The sequence below is a fragment of the Talpa occidentalis genome, unplaced genomic scaffold, assembly GCF_014898055.3.
Source record: "Talpa occidentalis isolate TD23 unplaced genomic scaffold, MPIMG_talOcc4v2.1 talOcc4.3, whole genome shotgun sequence".
In the NCBI taxonomy this organism is placed as follows: Eukaryota; Metazoa; Chordata; class Mammalia; order Eulipotyphla; family Talpidae; genus Talpa; species Talpa occidentalis.
The window spans coordinates 72,011,740-72,024,629 of NW_023603184.1; the positions used below are offsets into that span (position 1 = coordinate 72,011,740).

The 12,890-nt window shown below is 36.8% G+C and overlaps 1 protein-coding gene across 5 annotated transcripts in view; it reads right to left on the reverse strand.

The window, feature by feature from the left end:
- MAP3K19 (mitogen-activated protein kinase kinase kinase 19) overlaps positions 1 to 12,890 on the reverse strand; it is a 73,312-nt gene that overhangs the window by 49,078 nt on the left and 11,344 nt on the right. For all 5 annotated transcript variants that reach the window (XM_054699679.1, XM_054699678.1, XM_054699677.1 and 2 more), the window contains exon 2: positions 59 to 254. In XM_054699679.1, the coding sequence (XP_054555654.1) occupies positions 59 to 232 (174 nt within the window). In that variant the 5' untranslated portion in view covers positions 233 to 254. The remainder of the gene's footprint in view (positions 1 to 58; positions 255 to 12,890) is intronic.

Here is a 12,890-nt window from a genome sequence, read left to right on the forward strand (position 1 = left end):
TCATTTTGGGATCCTAATCTTGAAGGCCATCCATGTGACCCAAGACACCATATATTACCTCTGTTAGGTTTCCTTCTGCTGCAGTAATGAGGGGTGTATTTCCAGTCTTTGGGTGTTGAAAATCAAGGTTTCCGAGGATGGAGTGGACTTTGGTAATTTGATCACAGATCAGTTCCACATCACCTCTTGAAACAATTTCCAGGAAATCATGAATCAGTTTATTTTTATTCATCTTGCTAGTGCCATATAACTGCCTTCAAGAGAAAAGAAAAAATTTTATTAAACGAAAAGCAATGGTCAGTTCAAATATAACCTATTCTGGTTTTACCATCATCTATTTCCTTCTTCTATATTAAAATATATATATATTGTTACAGTTTTAAAGACAATTTTGAGAAAGAGCAGAACTCGACAATCCCACCAGCCTTGATTCTTTACACACGTTCTAAATTTGGAATAACAATAATGTTCTTGCTGCTTTGTAAGCTCTGCTGTAGTACAGGAAAAGAAAGGATGGATCAGCTTCCCATGCAGAGAACCCAGGCTATGGGACCTGACAGAACCTGTGTTCAAATCTCTCCAACACAAATTATCAACTGTGTGCCCTTGGGCATATGACTCAATGTCTGAGCTTCATTCCTCATTTCTAAAATGGAAAAGCTAAATCCGCTCTTCAAAAGTTGGTGAGGATCTGAGTATTACCATATTTTACTGGTAAAAATTCTGGTGGGATTTTATTTTGTTTAGTGTTGTTTAATAAAAACTCCTATAATTATTTTCTTAATGGAAAAAAAATTTTAACTGATAGTTCTGCAAACTCTCAATAGCAGGGACAATCCATGCCTTATATTTTTATAACCTCCACTGAAGAGCATGGTAGCCACCATCCTAGATTTTCCAAAAAGTCCTAAATTGTATATCCCATCTCAGCTTTCCAGATCACTGAAATATCTCTTAAATTACAGTTTTGGAATCATCGTACCACCTTCCCCATGGAGACTCATGCTGTTGGAAACAGCACAAAACCCTTTGTCAGACTCTATTCCAACTTCTGCATCTGACACCATGGTAGCTATATGTAAGCACTTGATATTTTATATAACAGGCAGTTTACCTGCAGTGAAGCATTTGCTTGAAAGCAAAAGAACAAAAGGTGCACTTCATAGCACAACTTTGTGGTGAAAAGCAAAGAAAAATAAACAAGAAAAAGTCTACAATTGATCATCAATTCTCTAAGCAAACAAACAAATGCTTTCAGAATGGGTCAGATGACAGAGAGCCTTCTTTCTCAAAGAGAACATATACTATACCCCAGAAATAGTAGCATTTAAGAAATTCATCCCCTCAAGAGTATAGAGTAAGTCCTTTAGGAGCTTTCATTGACTTGTCACAATAGAACATAATACAAAATAGTTAAGATGAAATACAAGGAGAAAATACATGATCAAATGTCAAAGCAAACAACAGATAATAAATCTTAAATATCTCAGAGAAATTTGAGTAGTGCCTTGTAGGAACATACATACTTTAGGAAGATTATTATATTCAAGAATAGAAAAGCAGAAACAAAAAAAAAATGAAAGTAAAGCTTAACAGGATTTGGTACTAGTTTGCCCATAGAAAATGAAAGATCTGTCCAAGATGACAGCTCTGCAAAACTGAGGAAGATCTGGTGCTGAAAGAAATGGGCAGGTGCTTTCACAGAATAACAGATGAGGTCAACCACACAGCCAGCATGTGCATGTGAGCAATGCATGTTGTCCCTATGGCCTTAGTTTAATGTAATTTCCTAAACTGAGCATAAGGATTATGCTGTCCCTTGTTATTTGATTCCCAGGTTCCTTTTGACTTAGTAGAACTCAAATAAAGCTAGACAACCTCCATCCTTTTTTGTTGTTCAAATAGTCTTTTTTTTTTAAACAGACATTATTTTTCAGAGTCGTCTTCGGTCAGAGTCGTCTTCGGTATACAACAAAACTGAGCAGAAAGTACAGAGTTCCTATATATTCCTTGTTCCCCCACCTCCCACCAACATAGGCCCCTCCACTATCAAGATGCAGCATCAGAATGGTACATTTGTTACAACTGATGAACCTACATTGACACATAAGGATCACACAAAGTCCAGAATGTACATTAAGGTTCATTCTTGGTGTTGCACATCCTAAGGTTTCAGACAAACGTATAGTGCATGTATGCACCATTATAGTATCCTACAGAGTAGTTTCATTGCCCTGAAAATCCTCTATGATTACTCTATTCAATTCACCCTCTTCACCAAACCCTGGCCACCACTGACCTTTTGACTGACTCCAGCTTACATCTTTTTTATGCTCTAGCATTCAGGTGATTCCTATATAGACAACTTCTGGAAAAATTGACGTAATGATTAGAATCCAGTGCACAAATACAATCCACTTTATTTTCTAACTGACATTTATCTTTACTGCTATGGGCCTCCCTGGTGGCCTAGGGGTTAAGTCTCAGTGCTATCACCGCTACAGCCTAAGTTTGATGCCCAGCCAGGGAGCTAACCCAGATAGGGCGCAGCAGATCTCTCCTTTCTCGCCTGCTGCTCTCCTCAGCAGTGAATTTCAGTCAGTCTGCCTGTTCACTCCCCACACTGTCTCTGGCAAGTCTTCTCACCACCGCCCCCCCACACCTCTGGCCTACATCCCAGTTCTTCTATGCAATAATAATAATAATAGTATATGCATTAAAATTTTTTATCATTACTGCTTATCATTCCTATAAATTTAAATTAGTCCCCCCCAAAATTTCTAATATAAAATAGATTGAAATAGGGGATGAATTCCTCAACTCTTTCCCTGTCTTTGCTCAAAGCGATGTTACATAATAGTAACAATAATATAAAAACAATAATATAAAAACAACATTTATTAAATGATTTCTATATAGCACACAATATTGTAAGTGAAGTACATATATATTATCTATTTTATACCAATAGCTAAACACCCTAACCAGAACCAGCGTACTGTTAATCCAATTTTACAGATAAGGAAAACAAGAGACAGAGATTGGCAAAATGGTATCTCACATGGTAAAAGATGTAGGTGCTAATGTCCAAAAATACTTTATACAAAAAGTAAAGGAGAGGGCCTCCCTGGTGGTGCAGCGGTTGAGCGCTGGGTTGCGAAGCTGCCCGCAGCCTCTGCAGCACCAGTTCGATCCCCGGCTGCTCCCCGGCCACCAGAGGAGGCCTCTCCTGCCGCCCGCTGCTCCCCTCAGCAGTGTACTTCGGTCCTTCTGCCTGCTCTGCTCCCCGCTCTGGCTCTGGTGAATTCTCTCACCCTCCCGCACTTCTGACTGTACCCAGTGCTTGTATAAATAAATAAATAAATCTTAAAAAAAAAAAAAAAAAGAATTGTTTCAGGAGTGAAACACTTTAAAAAAAAAAAAGTAAAGGAGAATTTTTAAAATGGGCCTATTTCATTTTCTAATTTGTTGGTTTAATCATACTCCTCAGTAGTAGAATGGGGCCTTGTACAGGTTTCCTCATTTTATTTTTATTTTTCCGTTTTGATACCCTCTCCCACTCCTCTCTGCCTCATAAAAACCCAGTCTAAAAATAACCAACCAAACAAACAAAAACACCCCAGTCTAATATGTCTGAGAAATACCCAGAGATACATGTATATCTTTATAGGGCACACAGTGCTGTTAAATATATGTATGTTTTCACTATACCCAAATGATATTGTCCCGCAGCGCGTGTAAATATTTTTCATTTAATTTTTTTTTTTTTTTTTTTTTTTAGCATTAGCCTTATGTACGTGAATCTTTGGCTATTTGCTTCTGATGGTGGCAAAGTATACATCCACCAAATTTCATTATCCCTTCCCTTGGTGATGCACATCTAAATTGCCTGCAACTTCACACTCCACAAACACCACCATGATAAGCATTCTTGTACAGGCCTTGTTATGGGTCATGCAAGAGTTTCTGTGGTGAATGAGTCCAGGATATTTAATTTCACTAAATACTGCCAGATTGTTTTTCAAAATGGCTGTACTAATTTGTATTCCCTCAGTAGCGCCCCACTGTCCTTAAGCTCTTCTAAGAGAAGTGGACATTTGGTTGACTGCTGTTACTTAATCATCATTATCCTAATCACTAGCATTGAATAAGAAGTGCAGTAGGAAAGTGCCCAAGGAATTAAAGAGCAAATGATATATCTACTTGAAATCAGGTCACAGAAAAAATTAAAACCAGTAGACATATCTGCCCCAGCAAACTGCTTTGCAGCTTGAATTGATATACTTATTTTTGAAAACTGAAAGAGTACTGGCAGTATTATTTCAGCTAAAAGAAACACTTTCAGATACAAAAGCCAGTTAAAGTTGTCCTTCAATAAGCTGAAAGATATTTAAAATGACAGCTGGTCAAGAAATATGTCACCAGCTTATTCATACCGTGGAAATAAAACTTCCAAAATATTTTTCCAATGTTACTTCTCCTAGCAACAAAGTGACCTGTGTATTTTATGCAGTTGTGGTTTAATTCCTTAATGGAAGCTAAATAAATAAAAAATTAAAAATTAAATAAAATTAAATTAAATAAAAAATTAAAATTTAAACTTAAACCTAACTGCAATCTGAAACTTATTGAGCCAAATCACTACAGCATTAGGAGATGTGGTCACTATTTGGTCATCCATTGTCTTACATTCTCAATAGTGACTGGAGGAAACCAACAAAGACTGAACACACTGCAGCATCCCCATACACAGGTGGCTCTTTCAATGAACATGCACAGATCCACAACGCTTTTCTGAGTGAGCTCAATTTCCTCATCTGTTAGTCAATCTGCACATTTCATTTTCAGTTTCTTCATTAGAAAATTTTTCTCAATTTTCTCTTTGTTTGTTTCTTTTGATCAATGTTTTTTAAACAACAGTGTTTCATTGCACAGGGATTTCAGGTTAAGCACCTACTGCAGCCCACTCTCCTTTATTTTTAGTTGCATGCATGGTTTATCTACTTGTGAAACAAAATCTTTTAATTATACTGTACACTAGATTTGAAATGTTATGTAATTAAGATTTAAAGCAACAGGAATCCCCTTTCATGTTGATAAATATGGCCAAGAATAATGTGTGTAATACTGAGGAGTTATAAGGCTGATACCATATAAAATTAAAACATATTTAGTGATTAAACTAAATTAAAATATTGTCCCTGGGTATAATTCAGTGGAAGCAAGTATTTTTATATACTTTCCTTATCATTACCAGTTTAGCTTGTAGTGTTATAGTCCATTTGTATAAAGTATCAAAAGGGTTTGCCACAATATTTGAAAAGTTGAAAAGAGTTTATTTACAACAGCTCTGAGAATATAATTATTGGCGATTTGGACAGAGTTTATTAGTTATTACCTGATAGTCTTCCTCTGGGATATCCTTTGGGGAGAAAAAAGGTTGCAACAGATGGTATTATATAAAACATGATGAAAAGTGGAGATTTGGCTTACCTATAGTGTATTTTGCCGAGGGAGTTGGTACACAGTTGAAGAAACACCAAGCCAAACAGCAGTCAACATTATCCTAATTCACTGTGGCACTCATTTCTAGGATAGCTGTCAACCCACACATCAATAAAAGATCCCCTTAAAAGCAGCATAGATCATTGTCTTTGATTATTTTCCAATATTGTTCAGCTTAAAGTACTTTAAAAAAAAAATTAAAGCCGAATCTGCGTGCACAACTCTTCAGTTAGTTGCAAAGAGACTGCTTCGTTTACTGGCTGTCACCCAGGTAACCATGCACTGTGCATTTAGCTTGGAGAATTAAAAAGACAATCTTACCCAGGAAGGAAAACAAGTGCACATTCTTCAAAGTTGTTGTTTAAGTGCTTGAAAGAGTTGGACCCCTGTGCACTTTCATGGTTGGCACAATGTCATTATCACCTGACCCACTGAGATTTTCTTCAGGAAACTCATAATTTTATAATCACTATAATGTGGCAGAAGGGTCTCTTTCTAAATCAGAATATAGGTTACAGACTGAGAATCCAATAGATTTACCCCCAAACAGGTTGTATTCTTAGAGTTATTTTTGATAAAGTACCAGTGAATGGAAATTCTTACATTAGAACACATTTCTTGTCCAGACTTGTGAAGTTCTAAAGCAAAGCTTCAGTAAATGGGCTTCATTTTTGTCTGAGTCATAAATAGTAATAAACCCAGCTGAAGGAGACTTTATATTGTGGACTACAAAAACATAATCATAAGGAAGCAGATGCAGGGCCTTGTAAAATATCTCTTCTAAAGAAGTACTGAGCATTACATATACTTGACTAACTAGGGTACCCATATTTTCTCATGACAGGTAACATTTACTAAGTGCTTGCCAGGTTAGTCATTTACATGAGTGCCATTTAACCCTCAGAACAACTACAGAGTAGATATTATAATCACCATTATACCTACATTATAGATGAGGAGAGTGAGGTTTAGAAACTTTAAGCTAGTAATTGGTAGACTGACCCTCAGCAGCCTGACTACAATGTTGAAATATTCACTTTTATTAATACTATATTAACACAACACAGCACACATACACACATGCACACACATGCATGCATGCACACACATAACACATGTACACACATACATACAAACACACTGACTCACATACTCACATAAACAAATCAAGGTGAAAACCACTCAAAAATTGCTGGGGTTGTGTATACTCTTATCACCCAATTCAGCCTGAAGCTGCTTGATACCAATCTAAGTACATACAAGCTGTTACTCTGATTTACTTCCTGTGCAGTGCCTTGTTGTTACCCCCAACAGGAATGGAACTCTCTCTTAGCTTTTATGTCAAGAGGAAATTATAACTACTGCAGTTTTTGACTTAGGATTTCTGCAGGATTATCCTTGTGTTCAGATTAGTCTGCACTCCATGAATCTTTCATTGACTTTCAAAGGGTAATTCTTTTCCTATGTCTCATTTTGAAAAAGTCATTCAAATCATGTTTTTCTTTTTCCAAAGAAATTCAGTTTTTCATAAACATTGGTGAGAGAGGCATGCAACAAAGGATAATACTTGGTAATAAGGCCACCGTGGAGCTGGGTAAAGGATGTGTGAAAGGGAAATGCCTAATTTTATGGCTCAGAAGGGGTGGAGTATATTAGTTTGCCACAGACTGGGTGGCTTCAACAACAAAAATTAATTTTGTCACAGTTCAAAACGCTAGAAATCCAAGATCAAGGTGTTGGCAGATTAGGTTTCTCCAGAGGTCTCTCTCTGTGGCCTGCAGATAGCTGCTATGCACTCCTGATGATCTCATTTTAACTTAATCTCCTTTTGACGGCCTTATCTCCACAGAGTCATATTTTAAGATATTGGGAATTGGGCTTCAACATATTAATTTATGGGGAACATAATTCACCCCACAGCAAAAATGACATACAGAATATTCAGAGAAGAGGTAATATCTAAGCTGAAACTTTAAGGGTAGTTTACCAGGTAAATTATAGACAGAAGGGCAGGTAGATGGAGCAGCAGCATGTCCAAAGGAAAGAGAGAAATATGAAGTGTTGAAAATAATGTGTTTGGAATGTGCATATGGTTAGCTGAAACACAGACTACATGGAGAAGGAAGGCAAAGGAAGGCTATTTTTAAGTGAATTAAGAGAGACATTAAATGATTTTATTCAGGAAGAGACCTGATCAAACCTATATTTTAAAAGGATCCTCTTGACAGCAGGATTAAAGATTACTTCAAAGAAAGGTGCACGTAGAACTATAAGAAGATTATTATAATGGGGTGGTGAAAATATAATGGCGACCTGACCTAAATCAATGTCTCCAAAGATAAACAGGAGGAGCTGAATCTAGAGATTTAAGCAAAACAAAACATATTTTTAGGTTCTCCAGAAATGTGGCAGGCTATGCTCTTTAGACCAATCTTTCTATGGGCAGCAAGTAAAATTCCTGGATAAAGTATTTTAAAAATTTCTTAAAAGCAAAAAAAGTAACAAAACAGTAAAAATTAATCAGCAAAAGTATAAGTATATATGTGAAAAATAAGACCCAGAGAGTCTAAGGATGATGGTTATCATTACTTTTTTCAACATTGCACTGGGAATTTTAGTCATCACATTAGGGGAAAAAAAAAAGAAGCAAAACCAAAATTGTCATTATAGATGGTTGACATGAATGTGTATATGGAAACACACAAAAAAAATAAAATTTATTAAGATAAATTTTAATTAGTAATGAAATAATTTAGTGATGTAATTGGATACAAAATCAATAGATCAAGATAAACTATATTTCTATTTACTGTGAAACAGAAGCCAAAAAAAGTTAAAAAATAAGATGTCTGAACAGGTATCTATTACAAAATTGTCCATAAACATAAAATATATGGGAATAAATCTAATGAAATATGTCTAAATATGTCTTTTATGTGCAAAATTAAAAATCTTATTCATACTTGAGGAAGACATATGCCCTATTAATGAGTTAGAAGGCTTAATATTATAAAAATGTAAATTCTTCGAAACTGTCACAATCAAAATCATTGAAATGTTTGGGGGGATTAACAAGATGATTTTAGTATTTATATGAAAATAATGAAGAAACAATTGATGAAGAACACAATGAGTTGTCTTCTCCTACCATTAGAAAGCAAAAGCAGAGAGAGCCCATAAACATACCCAAACATTACATGGGCACTTGGCATGTAACAGGGATAGCATTGCAAATCAGTGAGAAAAGATGGCCTTCTTAATAATGTGAGGCCAATGGAGTATCCATATGGAGGAAAAATGATTTACTCCTTACACTATAAGCAGAAATTAATTCCATGACTTTAAGACCTAAATATGCAAGATAAAAGTAAAACACTTTAAGACAAAATAAATGAAATACAACTGTACATAGCAGGAAAGATAAATTTTACAAGCAAAATGTTGACTAAAAGAAGATATAGGCAAAAAATACAATATTTTTTAATGCAAGCAACATTGCACTATCTAGTTTATGGATGGAATTTTTTTTAAAGACTTATTTACTTATGCATACAAGAACTGGGGTATAGGCCAAAGGTGTGTGTGTGTGAGGGGGGTGTGAGTGGATTCACCAGAGACAGAGTGGAAAACAGAACAGGCAGACTGACTGAAATATACTACTGAGGGGAGCAGCGGGGGAGTCAGGAGAGGTCTGCTGCTCCATGTGGGTTGCTCCCTGGCCGGCCAGGGATGGAACCTGTGCTGCAGTGGCTGTGTCTTAACTGCTTGCACCATCAGGGAGGCTCTGGATGGAATTTTATTATAGGTTTTAAAACTATCAAGATTAGCAAGGAAAAAAATCACAAAAGTCAAAATAGTATTACACTCTATGATGAGGAGGGACAGTGATTGATAGGAAGCTCATGAATGCTGGCAATGTTCTATTTCTGGTTTGTATTTGATTTATGAAATAACAAAACAAAACTCCACCCTTTCATTAGTTTTCTTACTAAAATATAAGACGTACAGAAGCTGAGGTCTGGTGAGAATGGTAAGAAGTTAAGAAGGGGCAGGCCATTCAAGCATCTGGGGAAGACATTCCACAGAAAGACCGTCCCCAAAACAAAGGTGGGGGAAGAGGAAGAACTTTAAGTTTTGTCAGCAATGGACAACAGGAATTTGCAAATAAAACACAATGCCATTTGCATGAGCACCAAAAAAGTAATATACTTAGGAATAAGCCTTACAAAATGCATTCAAGATTTATCTGAGAAAAACTACGAAACTCTGATTAAAAAAAACAACAAAGAATATTTAAATAAATGCAGAGATATTCCAGGTAAATATCAGGAAATATTGATAGGATAAAAAATCGATATCATTAAGAAGTCATTTTTTTCCCAACTTGACATACGGATTCACTGTACTCTGATCAAAATTCCGGCAAGTTAATCTATGGATGCTGACAAACAGATCTGATTCTAAAGTTTTCACTGAGAGACATAAGACCCAGAAAAGTTAATACAATATTATTTTATTTAATAAATAATATTTATTTTATTTAAAAATAAAGTCAGAGGATTCTGTAAATTTTGAACTTCCAGACTTACTATTAGGTTAGAGTAATCAAGACAGGGTAGTATGGTGAAAGAATATACAACTAGGTTAATGGAACAAAATAGAGAGCTCAGGAAAAGATTTACAAAATATAGCTAACTGATTTTTGACAAAGCTGAAAGGCAATTCAATTGTTAATGGATTCAATTTCAATAAATGGTGCTGGAACCACTAGATATTCATGTTTTTAAAAAAGGACTTTAGATATAAACTTTGCATCCTTTACAAACTAATTCAAAGTGATTTAGGCCTAATGTATAATATAGATATAAATATAAAACACAAAACTATAAAAATCCTAGAAGATAATATAGGAGAAAATCTTAGGTTCAGCATTCACTTTTTAGATACACCACCAAAACACAACCCATGAAGGAAAAAAATGTTAAGTTGGACTTCTTTATTTTATTTATTTATTTTTTAAAAATTTATTTATTTATTTATACAAGCACTGGGTACAGTCAGAAGTGCGGGAGGGTGAGAGAATTCACCAGAGCCAGAGCAGGGAACAGAACAGGCAGACTGACGAAATACACTGCTGAGGAGAGCAGTGGGCATGGCAGGAGAGGTCTGTGTGCAATGTGGGACCCTCGTTGGTGGCTGGGGATAGAACCGGCGCTGCAGAGGCTGCGGGCAGCTTCACAGCCCAGCACTGAACTGCTGCGCCACCGGGGAGGCCCAAGTTGGACTTCTTTAAAATAAAAATTTCTGGGGCCTCCTTGGTGGCACAAGGGGTTAAGCACCACACTGTGAAGCATTCCGCAGCCTCTGCAGCAAGAGTTCGATCCCCGCCCACCAAGGAATGGCCCACATGGTGCAGCAGACCTCTCCTGATTCGTCCGCTGCTCCCCTCAGCAGTGTGTTTCAGTCAGTCTGCCTGTTCTGCTCCCCGCTCTGTCTCTGGTGAATCCTCTCACCCTCCTCCTCTTATCTCCCCACCTTCCTCCCACCCCACATATCTCTGGCCTGTACCCCAGCTCTTGTATGCATGAGTGAATAAATCTTTAAAATAAAATAAAATAAAAATTTCTGTTCTGCAAAAGATATTCTTTTTTTAATTTAAATTTTATTTTTATATTCCCCATACAATTACAACCCCCTTATTTCGACCCCAGTCCCTCATTTCCCCGCCCCCCACCCGCCATAGAGTGTCTCTGGGTCATAGTTGCTTGTTGATTTTGATATTTTCTTTCTTATAGCTATTCTTTTTCCTGGTCCCTTTTTTAAGTTTTCCAGATTCCTGCTATGAGTGAGACCATCTGGTATTTTTCTTTTTCTTTCTGGCTTATTTTGCTGAGCATGATCCCTTCCAGCGCCATCCATGTTGCTGCAAGTTGCATGTGTTTATCTTTTTTGAATGTTGAGTAATATTCCATGCTGTGTATGTACCACATCTTCTTTTTTTTAAATAAATTTTATTTTTATATTCCCCATACAATTGCAATCCCTTTATTTTGACCCCAATCCCTCCCCTCCCCGCCCCCCACCACCCATAGAGTGTCTCTGGTTCATAGTTGTTTGTTGATTTTAATTTTTACTTTCTTATAGTTATTCATTTTCCTGATCCCTTATTTAAGTTTTCTAGATTCCTGCTATGAGTGAGACCATCCGGTATTTTTCTTTTTCTTTCTGGCTTATTTCGCTGAGCATGATCCCTTCCAGTGCCATCCATGTTGCTGCAAATTGCATGTGTTTATCTTTTTTGAATGCTGAGTAATATTCCATGGTGTATATGTACCACATCTTCTTGATCCAGTCATCTATTTTTGGGCATTTGGGTTGTTTCCAAAGCTTAGCTATTGTAAACAGTGCTGCTATAAACATAGGGGTGCAGGTGCTCTTTGGAATTGGTGTTTCTGATGTACCACATCTTCTTGATCCAGTATAGTAATAATAAGTCACAGATTGGGAGAAAATTATTGCAAAAAATCCTATCTAATGAAAGGACTGGCATCCAAAACATAAAAAGCACTACCTAAACCCCAACATGGGAGATGAAAAGCCCAATTTAAAAATGGGTAAAAGCACTCAACATATATCTCATCAACGTTAACAAGAGGGTCTCCCCGGTGGCGCAGCAGTTGAGCGCTGGGTTGCGAAGCTGCCTGTGGCCTCTAAACCGCCGGTTCGATCCCTGGCTGCTCCCCGGCCACAGGAGGAGGGTCCCACATGGCGCGCAGACCTCTCCTGCCGCCCGCTGCTCCCCTCAGCAGTGTACTTCGGTCCTTCTGCCTGCTCTGCTCCCCGCTCTGGCTCTGGTGAATTCTCTCACCCTCCCGCGCTTCTGACTGTACCCAGTGCATGTATAAACAAAACAAACAAACAAACAAACAAATAAATAAAACATGCCTCTATTAAAAAATAAATAAATAAAGACAACTGTTTAAAAAAAAAGATATCTACATCACATGTCGTTAGGAAATTGCAAATTGAACCAACAATGAGATAACACTATACATACCAATTAAAGTTGCTAAAATCCAACACACAGACAACGTAAATGCTGACAAGGATGTGAAACAACAGAAACCTTCATTTATTGTTGATAGAAATGCAAAATTGTACAGCTACTTTGGAGACAATTTGACAGTTTCTTATAAAACTAACCATCCTCTTAAAGTAAGATTCCGCAATTGAGTGCCTTGGTATTTACCCAAAATAGCTGAAAATTCATGTATTTAAAGCAGTTTTATTCATAGTTGTCAATAGTTGGAACAACCAAAATGTCCTTCAATAGGTGAATGGATAAACTGTGGTTTCCACAGACAATGAAGTATTATTCAGGAATA